The 22,704-nt window shown below is 46.5% G+C and overlaps 1 protein-coding gene across 2 annotated transcripts in view; it reads right to left on the bottom strand.

Moving 5' to 3' along the window:
* Positions 1-22,704, bottom strand: part of CLCN2 (chloride voltage-gated channel 2) — a 684,072-nt gene that overhangs the window by 401,015 nt on the left and 260,353 nt on the right. For both annotated transcript variants that reach the window (XM_082249904.1, XM_082249905.1), the window contains exon 6: positions 13,995-14,072. In XM_082249904.1, the coding sequence (XP_082106030.1) occupies positions 13,995-14,072 (78 nt within the window). The remainder of the gene's footprint in view (positions 1-13,994; positions 14,073-22,704) is intronic.

Raw genomic sequence — 22,704 nt, 5'->3', positions numbered from 1 at the left:
TTCTGCTCGAGCATTCTTTGCAGCATGTGAAGTGTTGAGTTCCATCATATTGGAACGGCGTTAATGAAGTTGTTTTTGGGTAGGCCAAGGTCTTCCTGAATGTACCACAGTCACTGCTTGGCAAGGATTGAATGGTGGAAATGGCATGCACACCTCTTCAGCATAATAATTATGTCAAGCAAAGCTCTCTGGTTTGAAAGACATTCATTTACCACAAGTTGGAGGGCGTGTGCCATGAGGTCTGACACTTCATCAAGTCTCATTCCTTTCACCATGTTCGCTCCGCTGTCTCGAAGCACAAGCATCACTCGATCTTTGGCGATTCCCCATTCTTCTAGCATACCTAGAAACCTTTCTCTAATGCACTCCCCAGTGTGGGATCCTTGCATCACTTTTGTATTAAACACCAAAAGCCTTCTTGTCCATCCGCTGTCAATGAAGTGGCATGTAAGACTCATTAGTGATTCTGTTTGTCCTGACCAGCAGTCAGTCGTGAATGAGAGTGAGTTGTCAGCATTCTCTGGTTTCAGCATAGCCTTTACTTTCTCAACAATGTTTTGTAATGAATGGAATACTGGTTATATTAGTGAAATGCCTATTTCACCTTATGGTGCATACCTAATGTATATATGTATATATGTTACTGCTTAGATTTACTACCTAACTCAAAATGCAGCTAGATCACCCCTCCTTTCGGAGAAGCAAGATGGCTACACCCATAATAAGACCTCATCATGTCCTGGAAGGAAGACATAGACACATAGATAATCCAATCATCCAATCACCACCTTATACATATTACAATTTACTGGAAATTACTTTACTCAGTCTTTATAAGGACAAAAGATGAACTAATAAAATCAGAACTAACTATTTGACTGAACTGCCTGTGTCAGTGTTTGGTTTATTCTTTGCGTGCAAACGACATTCATCTTAAATCAGGAAGGGGCAGATATAATCTAGGACTGTTCTGGTCCAAATCCAAAACAGTTTTGGTGAATCTTTCCCAGCATTTCAGGTTCAATAAAAATTGATTTTTGTAAGATCTTACCGTAAAATCCTTTTCTCTTAAGCTCATTGACAGACGCAGTCCTCCTTGATTAATATCAACTCGGGTTATACTGCCCTCTACAGGAGTAGGACTAGGCAGAAAAGAAAAACGTTCTGGCCACACCTTAGGGGCAGTCCCAGAGGGTATATCCTCTCTCTGTCTGCTACAGGAAGTCAGTTATGTCACAAAGCAGTGTTTAGAGAATTTAACCCAACCCAACTCAAAAACAGAGGGGCGGGTACTGCGTCTGTCAATGAGCTTAAGAGAAAAGGATTTTACGGTAAGATCTTACAAAAATCAATTTTTCTCTGTCGCTCATTGACAGACGCAGTCCTCCTTGATTAATATCAACTCGGGACGTCCCAAAGCAGTGCCACAAATGAGGGGTGGGATAATGGAAATCAAAATCCAATCTAGAAGGCCTAACCGGTGCCAACTAGAAGTTTTAAAGGCTCATCAATCAAAAGATGAGACTCAACTGAAATTCCAACGGAAAACAACCCTCGAGGTAGACCACCGGTCTCCTCAAATTGCGGCCTGCAAAACCTTGCGGCCAAATGAGGCATCCGCCGATGCCATCACATCAACTTTATAAAATTTTGTAAAGGTATGCACCGACGACCAGGTAGCCACCTTGCACACCTGGACCACTGACGCCTGATGGTGGTAGGCCCAGGAAGTACTGAGCGCTCGAGTGGAGTGCGCCTTAACAGGGAAGGGAGGATTCCGACCCTTAATAGAATAAGCCTGTACCACCGTCTGCCTAATCCATTTGGAGATAGTCGCGGCAGATGCAGGCAACCCCTTTCTGGGGCCATCCGTGATCACAAAAAGTGAATCCGTCTTACGGAACGATTCCGTAGTCTTCAGGTATACCCTGATTGCCCGCACCACATCCAAGGAATGCAACGCACATTCCCGAGGATGACTGGGCTTAGGACACAAGGAAGGTAGCACAATATCTTCATTCAGATGAAAGTCTGAAACCACCTTAGGAAGAAAGGATGGCTTCGGATGAAGAACTACCTTATCCCTATGAATCACCAGATATGGGGAATGACACGATAATGCAGCCAGTTCTGACACCCTGCGTGCAGAAGTGATAGCCACCAAGAAGGCCACCTTCTGGGATAATGTAAGCAAGGGAATCTCCCTAATATTTTCAAAGGGAGGTTTCTGCAGAACCGACAACACCAAATTAAGATCCCAGGGCGGTAAGGGCGCGCGCACTGGCGGAGCCAAGTGCCGCACCCCCTGGATGAAATTCCGCACCAAGGAATGAGTAGCCAGAGTCTTTTGAAAGAAGATTGCCAACGCTGAAACCTGACCCTTGATAGTGCTCAAGGATAGTTTCTGCTCAACCCCCTTTTGCAGAAAAGCCAAGATTCGGGTCACCGAATAGTTACGTGGAGGAAATCCCAAAGATTCACACAACGCGATATAAGTCTTCCATGTGCGATAATAGACTTTGCTGGAAGTCGCTTTCCTTACTTTAATTAGAGTAGGAACAACTGAAGCTGACAATCCCCTGTCCTTCAGTACCTGGGTCTCAATGGCCAGGCCGTTAAAGCCGGCGACTGTAAAGCACGATGGAAGATCGGTCCTGGAGACCGCAGATCTTCCCTGAGAGGAAGTCTCCAAGGAGCGTCCTCGACTAGTCTGCCCAAGTCGGCGTACCCGGCTTGACGAGGCCAGCCCGGAATTAACAGGATAACTGGAGTTCCCTCCACCTCTATCCTGCGGAGAAATCTCAGCAGCAACTTGAGAGGGGGGTAAGACATACAGTAGCTGATACTGCCGCTACGGGGCGCTCAGCGCGTCTGCTGCGTGCGCTAGAGGATCGCGGGCGCGAGCTACCAACCTCCGCGCCTTCTTGTTGAGCCGACATGCCAACAGATCCACCTCCGGGATGCCCTATTGAAGACACAGCTGGTGAAATCCTTGGTGATTGACCTAAGTCACCACCATGGCATTGTCTGACTGGATCCGAACCAGGCTGCCCTAGAGCCGCTTGGTCCAGGCAATCAGACCAAGTCTGATCGCTCTCAGTTCCCACACATTTATCAGAAACTTGATTCCTATCGGAAGTGATGACTTCTCCTGGCTGAGCTTTAGAGACCGGAGTCACCGGACCAGAGACTCCCTGGTCTGCTCGCTCAACCGGATCCGATTCCTGGAGGGAACTGGGAATGATCTTTGGAAAAAGTAAAGAAAACGTTCTGCTCAAGGAACGGGAACTACCGCTCCCTGTAGCATATGAATGTTGGAAGGGAAGAATTGCACCGGTAGAAGTGATCGACCCTCGATCTTGTATCCTGATCGTATGATCTCCTGAACCCCTTAGTCCGGGATTCAGGAAAGCCCTGGATCTGAACACCAGTGAAGACGTCCCCCCACCCCTGAGCTGGGTGGGGGCGGACCTTCAGGATGTATTAGTTTTATCTTCAGGTTTGGCTGAGTCGGCCTTTTGTTTACCCGACCAGCGCCCTTTGAAACCTCCTGAAGGGGCTTTGCCCTTCACACTCGCCCCGGCGGAGCGAACAAACCTTTTATGAGCGGAAAAGGAAGGTCCTCGCCTGTTAGGAGGTCCTTTAGCTTTAGCAGTCTGCGGCAAAAAAGTGCTCTTGCCCCCAGTGACATCCTTTATGATCTCATCTAGGGTGGTCCCAAATAGGCGATCCCCCTGAAAAGGGAGATTAGCCAAAGCTTTCTTGGAACCTTGATCTGCCGAACAACACTTTAACCACAGCACACGTCTGAGGACTACAGCTGACATCGATGCATGCCCTAACAAGAGAGTGGCATCCAGGGCTGCGTCACAGACGAACTGTAGTCCTTGTATAATTTTCTCCATCAAATCAGACGCTGCCGGGGGGATACTTCTCCCCTTTAAGTCATGGCGTAGCAATTTTGCCCATTCTGTCAATGTTTGTGAAACTAAACCAATGGCAACCACTGGTCTAAAGGTTGACCCTATCAGGGAAAAAACAGTGCGGGATTCCGCTTCCACTTTTCGATCCACCGGATCCTTAAAGGACGGAACGTCCTCCAACGGGATAACAGTGGCTTTATTTAGTCTGGAAATCGGTGGATCCACCACTGGTGGTACCATCCATTTTTTAATGAGGGATTCCTCAAACAGATAGCGTCTAGCAATGCGTTTGGAAATAGTAAGGATTCGTTTCGGATGATCCCATTCCTCTTTAATTTTATTACCAAAACATTTGGGTAAGGGAAAAACCTTTGCCGTCTTGGTAGGCTTACTAGTACCAAAAGGAATTTCCATCTCGGTTACTTCCGCCGGTGTGACCTCAAGTCTTAACTTTTCCCGGACAGACACAACTAGTGCGTCCACCAACGCTTCTTGTGCTATGGCGGAGGTAGAAACCTCCTCCTCACTATCTGAGGAGACATTACTAAGACAACAGCCCCAGCAGGGGGACCTGCAGCTGCAATGACCATCTCAGAATCTGAAGTATCAGATGAAACAGGGGTAGGCGGGGGTCGCTTTCTTGACCCCCGTCCCTGACAGGCCATCTCCACCCGGGATACCAAAGACTCCAAAACTGCTGATAATGCATCAATACTCTGTGAGGAACTGGAGGGTCCTGCAGCCACCTCGAGGGGATCAGGTGGGGATACATGTGTGGCAGGCTCCATGATTATACAAGACACTTGCCAAGAAAAATAAAATGCAATTTTTTAAAAAAAGAAAAAAAACGTTTTTTTTCTTCTTTAGTCCCCAAGCGCAGCAGCGCCCCTCAGTGTTACCTGCTTTTGGACCCCACAGAGAGAGAGAGAGACCCCAAGGCTCACCACCTCAGAAGTTTCTATTCAACCTGCTTCCAGCACTGTCTGTTACAGACAGGAAGTCTTTGGCTTGCTTTCCCGGGTAAAGGAGGCGGCTCCGCCCCTTTACACGCCTTCCGGCGCCTCCCAATTACTCCACGAGGTGTTTGGTCACCTCAAACATGGCCGCCCCCATGCTGGAGACACGAGGCTACGCCAATATGGCGGCCCCGTGCGATCTGTGGGAAAATGGCGGCGGCCTGTGGAGGATAGCGGCGGCTTGTGCAAGGTAGCAGCGGCCTGCGGGAGGTGTGCGCTCGGCCTGTGCGGCCTGCGGGAGGTAGTCCTCGGCCTGTGCGGCCTGCGGGAGGCTGTGCGGCCTGCGGGAGGTGACCGGCTTATGAAGGATGGCGACCTGCGGATGCTGTATCCAGGCATAGGCATCGGCCTGTATAGTGTCAGGTAGGATACTATCACCTCTATACCTCAACAGTAATGCCTTTTAGCAGTCTGCCACTGACTACAGTCATCTCCCTTACAGTGTCATATAGTGACTATAGATAGTCAGCTCCCAAACCAAGCTTTTAAGAGGGGGACTAATGACACCTGTTAGGATCACGTCCATCCATCCCAGAGAGGGGCCCGCGTCCACCGACAAACCCGACAGGAGGAGAGGGGGAGCATTTTACTCACCATACCGGAACCAGGTGGGTGCCAACTCCTGACAGAACCGCTCTCCACCGGAGTGGGGGGGGCTGTCGACCAATCTGGATGCCGTGACTCCGCTGGTCATTGGCGTCCAGGCGAGACGTTTAACTCGCAGGGTCAGTCCCCGTCCAGTGGGACTATGTCGCGGCCGACCCAGCGCGGAGCTAGGGCCTGCACGCGCTTGCAGGCTGAACTGGGGTGACCACTGGATCTCAACATCCAGCCCGTCGCCCAGTTTCAGCGTACTTTCTTGAAGATCTCACAGGAACACTGGAGAAGAAAAGCTGCCTAAAAAAGTATTTCTAAAAAATCTTGCCAGGACCAAACATCCCAGCAAGGAACTTAGGTCCTTACTCCTAACTAGACAGAAAAAAACTGACTTCCTGTAGCAGAGAGAGAGAGGATATACCCTCTGGGACTGCCCCTAAGGTGTGGCCAGAAAGTTTTTTTTTCCTGCCTAGTCCTACTCCTGTAGAGGGCAGTATAACCCGAGTTGATATTAATCAAGGAGGACTGCGTCTGTCAATGAGCGACAGAGAAAACTTGTCACTCTTCAGTGTGTACCTTGGCTCAATTATGGGCATCAACCACTTAAATCCAGAGTCAGACACCATTGTACAGTGGGTACGGAAAGTATTCAGACCCCCTTAAATTTTTCACTCTTTGCAGCCATTTGCTAAAATCATTTAAGTTCATTCTTCTTCCTCATGAATGTACACATAGCACCCTATACTGACAGAAAAACACAGAATTGTTGACATTGTTGCAGATTTATTAAAAAAGAAAAACTGAAATATCACATGGTCCCAAGTATTCAGACCCTTTGCTCAGTATTTAGTAGAAGCCCCCTTTTGATCTAATACAGCCAGGAGTCTTTTTGGGAAAGATGCAACAAGTCTTTCACACCTGGATTTGGGGATCCTCTGCCATTCCTCCTTGCAGATCCTCTCCAGTTCTGTCAGGTTGGATGGTAAACGTTGGTGGACAGCCATTTTTAGGTCTCTCCAGAGATGCTCAATTGGGTTTAAGTCAGGGCTCTGGCTGGGCCATTCAAGAACAGTCACTGAGTTGTTGTGAAGCCACTCCTTCGTTATTTTAGCTGTGTGCTTAGGGTCATTGTCTTGTTGGAAGGTAAACCTTCGGCCCAGTCTGAGGTCCAGAGCACTCTGGAGAAGGTTTTTGTCCAGGATATCCCTGTACTTGGCCGCATTCATCTTTCCCTCGATTGCAACCAGTCGTCCTGTCCCTGCAGCTGAAAAACACCCCCACAGCATGATGCTGCCATCACCATGCTTCACTGTTGGGACTGTATTGGACAGGTGATGAGCAGTGCCTGGTTTTCTCCACACATACCGCTTAGAATTAAGGCCAAAAAGTTCTATTTTGGTCTCATCAGACCAGAGAATCGTATTTTTCACCATCTTGGAGTCCTTCAGGTGTTTTTTAGCAAACTCCATGCGGGCTTTCATGTGTCTTACACTGAGGAGAGGCTTCCGTCGGGCCACTCTGCCATAAATCCCCGACTGGTGGAGGGCTGCAGTGATGGTTGACTTTCTACAACTTTCTCCCATCTCCTGACTGCATCTCTGGAGCTCAGCCACAGTGATCTTTGGGTTCTTCTTTACCTCTCTCACCATGGCTCTTCTCCCCCGATAGCTCAGTTTGGCCGAACGGCCAGCTCTAGGAAGGGTTCTGGTCGTCCCAAACGTCTTCCATTTGAGGATTATGGAGGCCACTGTGCTCTTAGGAACCTTAAGTGCAGCAGAAATCTTTTTGTAACCTTGGCCAGATCTGTGCCTTGCCACAATTCTGTCTCTGAGCTCTTCAGTCAGTTCCTTTGACCTCATGATTCTCATTTGCTCTGACATGCATTGTGATCTGGAAGGTCTTATATAGACAGGTGTGTGGCTTTCCTAATCAAGTCCAATCAGTATAATCAAACACAGCTGGACTCAAATGAAGGTGTAGAACCATCTCAAGGATGATCAGAAGAAATGGAAAGCACCTGAGTTAAATATATGAGTGTCACAGCAAAGGGTCTGAATACTTAGGACCATGTGATATTTCAGTTTTTCTTTTTTAATAAATCTGCAACAATGTCAACAATTCTGTGTTTTTCTGTCAGTATGGGGTGCTATGTGTACATTCATGAGGAAGAAGAATGAACTTAAATGATTTTAGCAAATGGCTGCAATATAACAAAGAGTGAAAAATTTAAGGGGGTCTGAATACTTTCCGTACCCACTGTAAATGGCTGGTTATCAGTGACCATCATCTCTGTGATTACTCTGTCCAGCAGTTGGGATCTTCCAACCGATTTTAGCCACCTGCTTTTTTTCTGAAACATATCTATTATTGTTGCCTGGGATAGTGATGTTTCACCTTGTGATTCATTTTGTTGTTTCTGTGCTGCATGATATAATTCAACAAGATGAATCTCTTATATGGGCCCAAAGATTTGACGCATTTTTGTTTTTTGCAGTTATTGATCCCATTCTTACATTATTTGTGCACGTGTTGCACACTGCTGCTGCTTTTCCTGGAGATGGAGATGAGAAATAGTCACAGACCACACTTTTAATTTTTCTATCTGCATCCATCTCCATTGAAATTTGAAAGACACTGCTGAAATTGAATATAGGCTTAAAAAAAAAAACTGGCTGGCTGGCACCCTGTGGTTATCAGTGGCTGGCACCCTGTGGTGGGTGGCTGGCTGGCACCCTTTTGGTGGGTGGCTGGCTGGCACCCTGTGGTGGGTGGCTGGCTGGCACCCTGTGGTGGGTGGCTGTCTGGCACCCTGTGGTGGGTGGGTGGCTGTCTGGCACCCTGTGGTGGGTGGCTGGCTGGCACCATGTGGTGGGTGGGTGGCTGGCACCCTATGGTGGGTGGGTGGCTGGCACCCTGTGGTGGGTAGCTGGCTGGCACCTGGGTGGCTGGCTGGCACCCTGCGTGGTGGGTGGCTGGCTGGTACAGGCCCAGGGCCTGTGGCTGGCTAGCTGGTATAGGCAGGGCCTGTGGCTGGCTAGCTGGCTGGTACAGGCCTGTGGGTGTGTGGGTGGCTGACTGGCTGGCAGCGGTCAGCTGTGGGTGGGTGTATGTATGGCGGCTGTGTTAAACACACTGTGTGCACTGTACACTCACTGTCCTGAGACTCCCCAACTCCAGGCGAGGCAGAGGGAGGCGGCCTAAGAAGGCAGAAGCTGTCCCAGTGCGCAAAGGTGCTGGACGCAACATACGCAATGATGTCACGACAATATCGGCAACCTCCAGGGCCGATTCCGATATATCAGGGAAAGTGCATATCGGCCCTCGATATATCGGCCGATCCCTACTGTATATAAATAATAAATATTATTAGGTACATTTTATTTACATATATTTTTTCTTCCACTGAATATACAGTATCTCACAAAAGTGAGTACACCTCTCACATTTTTGTAAATATTTTATTATACCTTTTTTTTCAGTGACAACACTGAAGAAATGACACTTTGCTACAATGTAAAGTACTGAGCCTACAGCTTGTATAACAGTGTAAATTTGCTGTCCCCTCAAAATAACTGAACACACAGCCATTAATGTCTAAACTGCTGGCAACAAAAGTGAGGACACCCCTAAATGGAAATGCCCAATTTGGGCCCAATTAGCCATCTTCCCTCCCTGGTGTCATGTGACTCGTTAGTGTTACAAGGTCTCAGGTGTGAATGGGTAGCAGGTGTGTTAAATTTTGGGTTATCTCTCTCACTCTCTTACTGGTCAATGGAAGTTCAACATTGCATTTCATGGCAAAGAACTCTCTGAGGATCTGAAAAAAAGAATTGTTGCTCTACATAAAGATGGCCTAGGCTATAAGAATATTGCCAAGACCCTGAAACTGAGCTGCAGCACGGTGGCCAAGACCATAAAGTGATCTAACAGGACCAGTTCCACTCCAAACAGGCCTTGCCACGGTCGACCAAGGAAGTTAAGTGCACCTGCTCAGCATCATATCCAGATGTTGTCTTAAGAAAATAGACGTACGAGTCCTGCCAGCATCGCTGCATAGGTTGAAGGGGTGGGGGGTCCGCCTGTCAGTGCTCAGACCATAGGCCACACACTGCATCAAATTGGTCTGCATGGCTGTCGTCCCAGAGGGAAGCCTCTTCTAAAGATGATGCACAAGAAAGCCCGCAAACAGTTTGCTGAAGACAAGCAGTCTACGGACATGGATTACTGGAACCATGTCCTGTGGTCTGATGAGACCAAGATAAACCTATTTGGTTCAGACGGTGTCAAGCGTGTGGCGGCAACCAGGTTTAGGATCTGAAAAAAAGAATTGTTGCTCTACATAAAGATGGCCCAGGCTATAAGATTTACAAGACCCTGAAACTGAGCTGCAGCACAGTGGCCAAGGTCATACAGGACAGGTTACACTCAGAACAGGCCTCGCCATGGTCGACCGTGCACATGCTCAGCGTCATATCCAGAGGTTGTCTTAGGGAAATAGACGTGTGAGTGCTGCCAGCATTCTCTCTTCTAAAGATGATGCACAAAAAAGCCTGCAAACTAGTTTGCTGACGACAAGCTGACTACGGACATGGATTACTGGAACCATGTCCTGTGGTCTGATGAGACCAAGATAAACCTATTTGGTTCAGATGGTGTCAAGCGTGTGTGGCGGCAACCAGGTTGAGGAGTACAAAGACAAGTGTTTCTTGCCTACAGTCAAGCATGGTGGTGGAAGTGCCATGGTCTGAGGCTGCATGAGTGCTGCCGGCACTGGGGAGCTATAGTTCATTGAGGGAACCATGAATGGCAACATGTACTGTGACACACTGAAGCAAAGTAAGATCCCCCTCCCTTCGGAGACTGGGCCGCAGGACAGTATTCCATAGTTACATAGTTCGTGAGGTTGAAATAAAAGGACATCAATCCATCCAGTTCAACCTATGATATGTGTGTGTCATGTATTCCAACATTATAACAACCCCAAACACACCTCCAAGATGACCACTGGCTTCCTAAAGAAGCTGGCCAAGCATGTCTCCAGACCTAAACCCTATTGAGAGGAATGTGGGGGGGGGGGGGGGGGGAGGTAATTGGCGCTGCCTCAAAGTGTGTAATAAATAATTGGCAAAATAGATAGGTATCAATTAAAATGCAAATAATCATAAAATTTATTATAATAAAAAATATAAATGATATATCCCTCAGTATAGGTGACATATTAAAGTGATATAGTGCCAAAGTGCAACATGAAATTAGATAACAGTGCTCCTCAGAAAGGACGGGGGAGGGGTGGAGGTCACTCCAAAGTGGCAAATGATCAAGAAATAAGTGTTGAGCAAAAAATGGACCACATGTAACTTTGGTGTGATGATGAGTTAGACAATGGAAAAGTGACATAGTTTTAAGAATAGTGGGGTGAACCCCAATAGGGGGCAAAAAATGGTAGCTTTACGTGCTATTAAACAAAATAATGAAATACGTGTGTGGGATTTGTATAAATTACAAAAATTAATAAATAAATAAGCAACACATATAAATATATCTAGAAGATAAATATAAAAAAGAAAAAAATGTCTGGGTGAAACTCAATAGAAATCATTGACGTAATAGGTGGCGCATAAAGGAGAGAAGTGACCAAGAACAAAAGTGAGTCCGTGCAGTATTAAATTAAAAGTCCATAATGTGGAAAAGATTGTTTCCAAAAAATCCCAAAATCCGGAGGGTAAGGTGAAAATCTTGAAGGTGACGCGTGCAGGTGAGAGTCCTATTGTGCTCCCCTAGTAAATGCCGCGCTCGCCGGATCAAGGTACCCCTACAGGGGTAACAGGCGTGATATAACTCAGAAATGGGTTCTCATCAGGGCATCCTTACTCAGTTGGGGTATACATCAGCATATCATTCCTTCCATTAATAATGCTCATAAATGGCATATATATCAATCATTCATTAGGTATGGATTGGAGGTCCCGACCAAACAGAGGTGAAACACTGGCAGAATAATGTAAGAAGCTTGGGACCGCTCGTTCCTTGTTCCCGGAGTACTTCCGGAACGATATGCGCTCCAAATCCCGGAAATGCGGTTCAGATACCGGAAGTGACGGAAGGACGCTCTACGTGTTTCGTCATTTGATGTCATTAGGCTCCTAAAGAATTATATATGAACCGGACTGAATTAACTCATGGACCCATTTGTCTTGAATGAGTAAGGTCCACTGGTTTGGAAAGAAGCGAAGACGTCCCCCCACCCCAGATATGGGTGAGGATGCCCCTTCAGGCAAAGGAGGACTTGTCTGGGGGACCAGCGGAACCTTTTGACTTACTAGCCCAGGGTCTCTTGGAACCCCCCGCAAAATTACGGATGGACTTTTGTCCCTTGTCCTGCGAGCCCGTGGGACGAAAGAGCCGTTTGTGAGTCGAGAAGAAAGGACCACGTGTATGACGAGGCTCTTACCTCCCCTAAGACCTTTAATGATCTCTTCGAAAAAAAATTGATTTTTTTACATTTTTTTTTTTATTGAGAATGTTTTATAGTAGAAAGTAGAAAATATTGTTTTTTTTTTTTTTTTTTTCAAAATTGACGCTCTTTTATGTTTAAAGCGCAAAAAACGAAAAACCGCAGAGGTGATCAAATACCACCAAAAGAAAGCTCTATTTGTGAGAAAAAAAGGACATCAATTTTGTTTGGGTATGGCGTCACATGACTGCGTAATTGTCAGTTAAAGCAACGCAGTGCCAAATCGCAGAAAATGGTCTGGTCATTAAGGGGGTAAGACCTTCCAGGGCTGAAGTGGTTAATGACTGTGTTAAGTTATTTTGAGGGGACAGCACATTTACATTGTTATACAAGCTGTACACTCACTAATTTACATTGTACCAAAGTGTAATTTCTTCAGTGTTGTCACATGAAAAGGTATAATAAAATATTTTAAAAAATGTGAGGGGTGTACTCACTTTTGTGAGATACTGTATGTATATGTATATGTATGTATGTATATATATATATATATATATATATATATATATATATATACATATACACACACACACACACACACATATACACATACACTATATTACCAAAAGGACTTGTCAAAAACTATTTTCTGTTATTTACTTTTGACATTTTTTTGCTGAATGAGTAGGGGTACTATGTACCAGAGGGGCCAGAATCTGGGGACCCCCAAGAAAAGGGGGCTTCCAAATTCGTATAAGCTAGCCTCCACCCCCCCCCCCCCACAGCCATCAGGCCAGGGTTGTGGGGAGGAGGACCCTATGCTATTTGTTTTGCGTGAGGTTTTTTTTAATGTGGGCTCTTTTGTTTACAATCTGCTGTTAGGGCGCAGCTGGGTGACAATACCTTAACTGATGGCTCATCCTAGCTGGCTGACAGCAGGGATGAGTCACAGTAGTAAAACATGCATTAAAAACGTATCAAAAGTTCACCAAGTCGCACTGCCGCTGCACTATAAAATAACATTGAAAAAGGGATAAAAATTGCACTGCACTAGTGTGAACCTAGCCTAAAGGCAAAACTTTTTTAATTTAGGATGGCGTAAGGGAGGGTTAGAGCCCCGTAAACCCCTGTAAAATATGTTTGACATCTGTGTCCCTTTGAAGAGATTTCTTTTCACTTCATGTTCCATAGCCAAAACAGGAAGTGAGATAAAATGCCTCCAAAGTGAGGGAATTCCAGGGTATCACCAGAACTAGTGTCCCTATTGGAAGATTTCCCCTCTATTCTTCTTTGGAGGTCAACCCAAAATGTGGGATTTTCTTTTACTTTCACTTTTGATAATACAGTAATGGTAAACAGGACAAATACAGAGGGTGAATTTCCCTATCAGTACACAGACAGCACTGAAAACAGACTTTTTTTTATTCCTATCAATTCTATCCAAAAATTAAAAAAATATTTTTTCTTTAGTCACACTTTATTTGACCTAAAAGATTTTTTTGGAGTTTTTCTTTTTTTACAGCAGAATTTAAAAAAAAAAAAAAAAAAAAAAAAATATGCAGAATATATATTTTCATGACTTCTACTAAACAAAGGATTACATGGTTTAAAAAAACAAAAAACAAATATACATAGAACAAATCTAAGTAAATATTCTATCCAAAAAGATCTTAAGATAGCAGAAAGTCAATGGTAACTTCCCTGCACTTAAGATGACTTGGTAAGTACTGCATTTCCAAATTTACACACAGCCCCTGGAAATAACATCCTACAGTATAAGTTAAAATTTGTCCTTTATTTTTATTCTTATGTGAATGTTTTTCTAACCTTGCTGCAAAGCACACAAGCAGTGAGATAGTCTTGAAATAAAAATACAAAATACATTTATCATGCCAGTTAAGCTTCCTTAATTATTTGAAGTTAAACAGCTTATCTGCGCCAAGGCCTGCCTTTATCTGTGAGAAACTAAATAAATTTCCAGGGGACATCACCTTCTGTACTCACTTCATATATTCCACCAAACAGCGACATGAACTTGCTGAGAAGAGCAGCGCACATACTGGCAACATGCACAAACGGGCCCTGAGGAGAAGAGAGAGAGAGAGGTGTCAGCTCAGATTCACTCCTTGATAGATAATGACTGAATGGTGCCTTGGCAGACTGCTGACTGGAACATATTGAGCTCAGACAAATAAATGCTGCTATGAATTACTTTTACAGGTAACCCGATTTCACGATAATGCACATGTCATCTCCACTCCATGTGTCAGTGCTGCTAGTAATTACATCTTTCCGGCATGCATGAGATCCATTGGCAACCACATATTTTGCATTTTCAGTGACATGCATGTAAAAAAGGATCAAGCATCAGTTACATTATGGTGAAACCTTGAGATTTATTTTACTTCATAAGAACTCTGCAACTACTTATACCAGGCCTATTAATTTCATCCTATTTATTGCTGCTAACGGTTATGAAGTCAAGGTCATCTTCTGTCCCTGAAATAAATTTAGCAAAAAATAATTTATGAGGAAAGCTGGCTGAATGGCTATGAGGTGCATAGTGTGTGTATGTGTGTACTAGATATGGTAATTGTCCAAACTGCAAAAGCAAAACAATATGGACAACTTTTGGAAGTGCCGAGTAATCGATCTGGATTTGTATTTAGTGTATATGTAACCTCATCACACACAGTAAAAGCAACGTCTCAATTAGTAGCACTCATGCTGTTGATCTATTAGCTGTATATCCACAAACTGGAGCTTGACTGCACATTTGCCCATCATTACTTCCCCTAATATAGTTGTTCTAGAAATCTATGATTTCTTTCTAGAGATTGGCAAAAATTAAAGAAACACTTTGAAAACACATCAGATCTCAATGGGGAAAATCTCATGCTGGATATCTATACTGATATGGACTGGGTAATGTGTTAGGAATGAAAGTATGCCACATTGTTTGATGGAAATGAAAATCATCATCCTACAGGGGGCTGAATTCAAAGACACTCCGAAAATCAAAGTGAAAAAATTATGCAGCAGGCTAGTCCATTTTGCTGAAATTTCATTGCAGCAACTCAAAATGGTACTCAGTAGTTTGTGTGGCCCCCACATGCTTGTATGCATGCCTGACAATGTCAGGGCATGCTCCTAAAGAGACGACAAATGGCATCCTGGGGTATTTCCTCCCAGATCTGGACCAGGGCATCACTGAGCTCCTGAACAGACTGAGGTGCAACCTGGAGACATCGGATAGACCAAAACACAATGTCCCAGATGTTTTCTATTCGATTTAACTTAGATGAGCGTGGGAGCCATTCAATGGCATGAATTCCTTCATCCTCCAGGAACTGGCTGCATACTCTCGCCACATTAAGCCGGGCATTGTCGCGCACCAGGAGGAACCCAGGAACCACTGCACCAGCGTAGGGTCTGACAATGGGTCCAAGGATTTCATCCCAATACCTAATGGTAGTCAGGGTACTATTGTATAGCCTGTAGAGGTCTGTACGCCCCTCCATGGATACGCCTCCCCAGACCATCACTGATCCACCAACCAAACAAGTCATGCTGAACAATGTTACAGGCAGAATAGGGTTCTCCACGGCTTTTCCAGACCCTTTCACGTCTGTCACATGTGCTCAGGGGGAATCTGCTCTCATCTGTGAAAAGCGCAGGGCACCAGTGGCGGACCTGCCAGTTTTCGTGTTCAATGGCAAATGCCAATCAAGCTCCACGGCGTCAAGCAGTGAGCCACAGGGCCCACTAGAGGACATAAGGCCCTCAGGCCACCCTCATGAAGTCTGTTTCCGATTGTCAGACATTCACACAAGTGGCCTGCTGGAGGTCATTTTGCTCATCCTGTTCCTCCTTGCACAAAGGAGCAGATACCGGTCCTGCTGATGGGTTAAGGACCTTTTACAGCGCTGTCCAGCTCTTCTAGAGTATCTGCCTGTCTCCTGGAATCTCCTCCATGCTCATGTGCTCATGTGGTGGGAGACACAGCAAACCTTCTGGCAATGGCATGTATTGCTGTGCCATCCTGGAGGAGTTAGAATGCCTGTGCAACCTCTATAAGGTCCAGGTATCGCCTCATGCTATCATTAATGACCCTGTCAGAAAAATCATTTTTAGATTACCTTAAAATCCATTTCTCTGATGTTCATTGATGGACACAGCTCCTGATTCTTCTTAACCATTGGGTTATGCTGCCCCCTACAGGAGTAGGACACTAGGCAGGAAAAAGCTTGACTACGCCTATGGGCAGTCCCAAGAAGGGAAAAAAAAAAACACTCTCAGCTATAGGCATTCAGTTTGTTATAAGTAGTGTCAGAAGAAATCCAACTCCATAGAGGGGTGGGCGATGTGTCCATCATTGAACATCAGAGAAATAGATTTTACGGTAAGTCAAAAATCACATTTTCTCTTTCGTTCATTGACGGACACAGCTCCAGATTCTTCTTAACCATTGCGACGTCCCAAAGCAGTGTTAAACATGAGGGATGGGAAAAAAGAACAAATTCCCAAGGCTAACCATAGCCAACCAGGTAACATGGAGCTCAACCATAAACAACTGGAGCTCACCTGAAAAAAACAATACACCCTCAAAGAGGACCAGGTCCTCTAAACAGCAACCAGCAAAACCTTGCGGCCAAAAGAAGCATTCGCAGATGCAAACACATCCACTTTTGTAAAAGTGTGCACCAACGACCAAGTGGCCGCCTTGCAAACCTGCGTCACTGACGCCTGATGACGGAAAGCCCAGAAGACACTAAGCGCCCTAGTAGATTGCTCCTTGACAGGGAAAGGAGGATCCTGAACCCTGATGCAACAGGCCTGAAAACACCATATGTCTGATCTTTCTGGAAATGGTCGCAGAAGAAGCGTACAACCCTTTCTGTCCGTGAGCACAAATGGAGTCTGACTTGCTAAAAGACTTCGTAGCTGCCAGGTACACCCTAATTGCCCAGACCACATACAAGGTATGCAAGGTAATTTACTTTGGATGTTTAGCCTGGGACACAGGGAAGGCAACACAATGTCTTCATTCAAAAGGCAGTCAAGGACCAAATTAAGAAGGAATGAAGGAAAGGGGCAAAGCACCACCTTATACTTGTGAATCACCATATCAGGTGAACGACAGCATAATGCCGCAAGTTCTGACCTCCTGCGTGCAGAGGTGATGGCCACTAAAAAAGGCCACCTTCCAGGGCAGCGCAAGCCGGGAAACCTCCCGAATATTTTCAAAGGGAGGCTTCTGTAGAGCTGAAAGCACCACATTAAAATCCCAGGGTGGCAACGGAGCCTTCACTGGAGGAACCAAATGTCGGAGACACTGAAAAAAGGTACGCAGCAGGGAGTGAGTGGCCAAAGGTCATTGGAAGAAGACCACCAAAGCCGACACCTGGCCCTTGATGGTACTCAAGACCAATTTCTGTTCAACCACCCGTTGAAGGAAGGTCAAGATCCGAGCCACTGGGTAGGAGCGAGGATGAACCCCAAGAGACTCACACCACGCAATGTACCTCTTCTACATACGATGGTAGATCTTCCTAGAAGTATATTTCCTAGCTTTCAATAACGTAGGAATCACCGACTGAGACAAACCTCCATCCTTCAGCACCTGGTGTTCAACAGCCAAGCCGCAAAAGCCAGCGACTGTAAAGCCGGATGGAAGATCGGTTCTTGGGACAGCCGATCCTCTTAAGAGGAAGCCCCCAAGTCGCATCGGCCACCACCCATACCCGATCGGCGTACCAAGACCGGCAAGGTCAGTCTGGAATCCCTTCTGCTTTGATCCTGCACAGGAGTCGTGCCAGGAATTTGAGAAGGTTGGAACGAATCGGTCAGCCCATCTTAGAATGCCGGCTACTTAACAAAGCCGCCAGGAGACTACTTGTGCCCCCTTGGTGATTGACAAACCATGGCTGTGGTATTGTCCAAATTAATTCGTACTGGACACCCCTGAAGACGAATTTTCCAATGAGTCAGGCACAGGCTGATCGCACAGAGTTCCAGAACATTAATCGGCAGTCTGGACTTTGCCAGAGTCCAGACCCCCTGAGCACATCTGTGCTGAGGATGTCTTCCCACCCGGACAGGCTGGCATTCGTGGTGACAACCGTCCAGTACAGGGGGAGAAAGGATTTTCCCCGTCGAATTGCCAGAGAATGAAGCCACCTCTAGAGACCATGGATCCTTGTCCCATTTCACCAGAATCTCTTTAGCACTATGCAAACAGACTGCCTCGAGGGTGGACACCATCAGGCCCAGCACCCGCATGCAAGCCTGAAGGGATGACCGTCTGCTTAACAGAAGCTGAATTGCCTCCTGCAATGTCTGGAGTTTTTCCAGAGGAAGAAACACTCTGGCTGAGGCCGAGTCCAGAGTCAGATAGTCCAGTTTTTATTGACAGACCAAAGCAGACTCCTGAAGGTTCAGAATACAACCAAACTCCCTTTGAGTTCACAGAGCAATCTCCAGTTGTCCATCAGAGCAGTCAGAGACTTCTCTTGCAGAAGATCGTCCAGGTACCCCAGTACCGCGATCCCCCGCTGACTCAAACAATGCCAGCACCGGGGCCAACACTTTTGTGAAGACCCGAGGAGCAGAGGCGGGACCAAAAGGTCCATGCCATAAATCGATAATGCTCCTTGCCCACGGCAAAACGGAGGGATCGTTGGTGACCGGCACATATTAGAATGTGCAGGTAGGCGTCCTTGATATCCAAAGAAGCGAGAAGAAATCCCCCTGACGTAGGGACGCCACTACAGTGTGAATGAACTCCACACGGAACTTCTGTACTCGCACCAGCAGTTTAGCGCTTGAGGTCCAGAATTGGATGTACCTCACCTTCCTTTCTGGGAACTGTAAAGAGGTTTGATTAAAAACCCATGAAAACTTTTCTAAATCTGAACAATCACCCCTTGAAGGAACAATTCTTGCACTACCCCAAAGTGATCCGTAAGTGATCTGGGGATAAGTGCAGGTTGGAAGGGAAGAACCTTTCAGGAGGATAAGACCAAATTCGATCTCATAGCCTGACCGAATAACTTCATGGACCCACATGTCATATACCAGGGAGGTCCATGGATCCGTAAACCAGCGAAGACATCCCCACCCACCCCAGATACGAAAGAGGGCGCCCATTTCTTGCAGAGGCAGCCTTGTCCACATGTCTGGAAGAGCCACTTGTGGCTTGCCAGACAAGGTCCTCTTAGAACCTCCGGTGGAGGCCCTGACTTTTGATCCCTTGTCCTGAGACCCTGAAGGACGGAGAAAATTTTTTTTCTGAGCCGAGGAGAATAGCCCACGTCTATGACAGGGCTCCTTGACCTTGGAAGCCTGCGGAAGAAGAGTACTCTTCCCCCCCCCTGTGAGACCCTTAATGATGTCATCCAAGAAAGTTCCAAACAAGCAATTCCCTACAAGGAGGGGGATCAGATAAGGCCTTCTTAGAAATCCAGTCCGCAGACCAGTATTTCGGCCGAAGGACCACCGCTGATACAGACACCTTGAAATCAAAGGAGCCGCATACAAGAGGCATCACAGATAAACGGTAGCTTCTGGACCAACTGATCCGCAGGGGGAAGCGGTTTCCCCTCCAGGTCCCTCCGTAAAAGTTCAGCCCACTCAGTCAGAGCTTGCGACCCCAGGGCAACAGTAAATACCGGCCTAAGTGGCGAACTTGCCACAGCAAACATTTGGCAGACCAGAGCTTCCGCTCTATTATTAGCTGGACATTTAAAGGCCGAGGACTCCTCAACCGGAATGAAGGCAGCTTTATTTAACCTGGAAACCGAGTCCACTGCAGGTGGGACCGTCCACCTTTAAACGCAGTTAATCTCCATAAGGACACCACAAGCAAAAAGCACTTTAGGAACCACTTCGTTTTGGACAACCCACCAAAATGTTGTCAAAGTAAGTGGAAAAGGGAACACCCTTGCTGCATTGGAGGGCCTGTGGAAGCCAAAGGGACCGGCGCCTCCGACACAAACAGTGCATCCACCAGCTCATTTTCATGCGCGGCTAGAGGAGCAGAGGAAACAGCCTCACTATCTGAGCACTCGGTGCATGGACGTAGACCCAGTAGGGTAGCTATATACTAAGCTCACCTGGAAAACAATCAGGGGAGGTTGCCAACTGCGATCACGCAAAGGGGACACCGACCAAGGACCCACAAATGGACCACCTACTGGACCCTGCAAAAAACCAAGGGGGGGTCGCCCTCCGAACCCACTTAGAGGGCATTATAGGAAATAGCCCCCTTGACGCAGATGCGCAGGCGGGGTACCCTGATGGTCCCCCAGCGCTAAAAGGGGCTGGTGCCCACACAATAATGGCGGCAAGGCTGTCATTAAAAAATGAAGTGCCGCCACAGCGCCACCCATTTCAAGGGAGGCTCTAAAGTGACCACATGGCCTAGCAGGCCACAAGCCGCAGCCTAAATTTTTGTGGAGGCCCAGCCGCGAGTGCATGGATCCCAGCCCAGCAGATGCCCAAAGGAAGAGTGGGGGCTTCAGCTAAACGCACTGGGGCCGCCCCCAATGGAGGCACCCGACTGGGCCACATGGCCTAGGAGGCCGCAGGCAGCGGCCTAAATTTCTGTGAGCGTCCAGCCGCTTGAACGCGTGCCCCCGCGGAGCTGACCACCCTGGGGCAGCAGAGGGGAGGGCGGATGCCCAAACGGGAGGCAGTGGCCTCAGCCATCCTCACAGGAGCCACCTCTCCAGGCTGACCTCCGCCCACCCGAAGTGGTGGTGCTGCCAGCCGAGGGGTACCCTGCAACTTAGGGCGTTCCAGGTCATCACGTCCCGGCGAGGCATTTGCTCGCAGGCTCATCCCCATCTGGAAAGGAGCACCATCGTGGCGAAGCCTAGTGCGAAACTATAACCTGCTCATGCTCGTAGGCCAGGCTGTGGGGACCATAAGGATCTAGATTATCCAGTGTGAAACCCCAGCCAGCATTGCTTCCAGATTGCCAGGAGGATCTCCCTGAACACTAACTAGCAAAGTGAATAAAGAGAAATAAAACAGAATATTCTGAAAAGAATAAAAAACTGAGACCGAAGTCCCAGCAGGAAACCTAGGTCCTACTCCTTCTCTAGGCAGAAACAAACTGGTTTGCTGAACAGAGGGTGTGTGGGTTATGCCTGTGGGGCGCCCCCATGGGCGTGTACATTTCAATTTTTCCTGCCTAGAATTCTCCTGCAGGGGGCAGCATAACCTATTCAACTAATGGAGATGGAGGCTGCGTCTGTCAATGGAGGATAGAGGAAATCCTTATTCACACGCATAACCAATTAAAACAACTGTATACTGCTTTTATACCTGAAAACATAACCAGTGTTATAATCCATTATAAAAATAAATGTGAATAAATATAAAGTCCAATGTAAGTGAATAAATTGCCCTCAAGCAAAACAGTCTATAAACAATAAGTCCTCCAAATGTTCAGCACAGAGAACTTTCTAGCTCCTCGTCAAATGAAAAACTTCCAGCTTCCCCAATCTCCTCTTCATTGCATGCCACCATGTGATTTGCAGGTGTACCCTCACCTTATTGGATGGACCTTACAATCAATAAGTGAGATAGGATACAGCTTAAAAATCGAGGCTCCCTGGACCTTACACAATAGCAGCGATAGACTTCACCCCAGCAAGAATTAAATGGTCAACATAAAAGGATATGGAGAGTACTAATAGTGCAGTATGTTGTAAAATGTATTGGCAACATAAATAATTACAAGCTGTGTGTGTAATCATTCATCAGTTTTTTAAGGCTCGGTTCACACTGGGGCGGCACGACTCCTTACTACTTCGGGGGCGACTTGTGCATTCCCATGCACCACGACTTCGGAGCGACTTGCATGGACTTCACATAATGGAAGTCTATGCAAGTCGCTCCGAGGTCGCCCTGAAGTAGTACAGGACCCTTTTTCTAAGTCGGAGCGACTTGTGTCGCTCCTATTAGAACGGGTCCTGTAGCAGTCAATGGACCGCGAGGGACGCGACTTGTCAGGCTGACAAGTCGCCTGACAAGTCGCGCTAGTGTGAATGGAGACTAACAAGGGATTAACATCAATATACAGTATCATTGCATCTCTCTCTCTCTCCTGTCACTCTCTAGTCTATTCCTGCCCACAGAGTTCTACCCAGCATAATGACATCACGGCCTTGCCTCCTGACACATTACGTCCAATTTGGGGGTTAATGTTGTGGGATTGTTTTGGTAAGGATTTAAAGTGCCAGCAACCGATAATAATAATAATAGAAGAGGGAATAGAGTAGAGAGGGGTGACCAGAAATTATTTTGGTATTATTCTTGAGGGGTGGGGTTTACAATGCCACTGACCACCAAAGATTGTTTTTTTGGGGGTTTAAAGTGTCACGAACAGCAAATGTTTGTAGAACTGTAATTGGGTGGGGTGTTCACAGTTCTTTAGGTTTATCCACAGAATCGAATCATTGCATACAATGCAATTTCAGTCCACTGCAATATCATTCTACAGGAAATTACACTAACAGAAGACCATCTCAATACCAGCATGTTTATTCATTTCCAAAAAAATTGGATTATTTCATGCTGGAATTTTTACTTGATAGGTTTTATACTAGATTTTTTCACTTTATCTTTTTTTCTAATATACTACAAAAGTAAAAACCCAGTGGTGTCTCAAAAATGTATATAATGTTCAGTTGGGCACAATAGTAAA

This window comes from Pelophylax lessonae (assembly GCF_965119305.1).
Source record: "Pelophylax lessonae genome assembly, chromosome: 3".
NCBI lineage: Eukaryota > Metazoa > Chordata > Amphibia > Anura > Ranidae > Pelophylax > Pelophylax lessonae.
The sequence above is the reverse complement of the archived record's forward strand: the minus strand, read 5'-3'. Positions and strand labels throughout refer to the sequence as shown.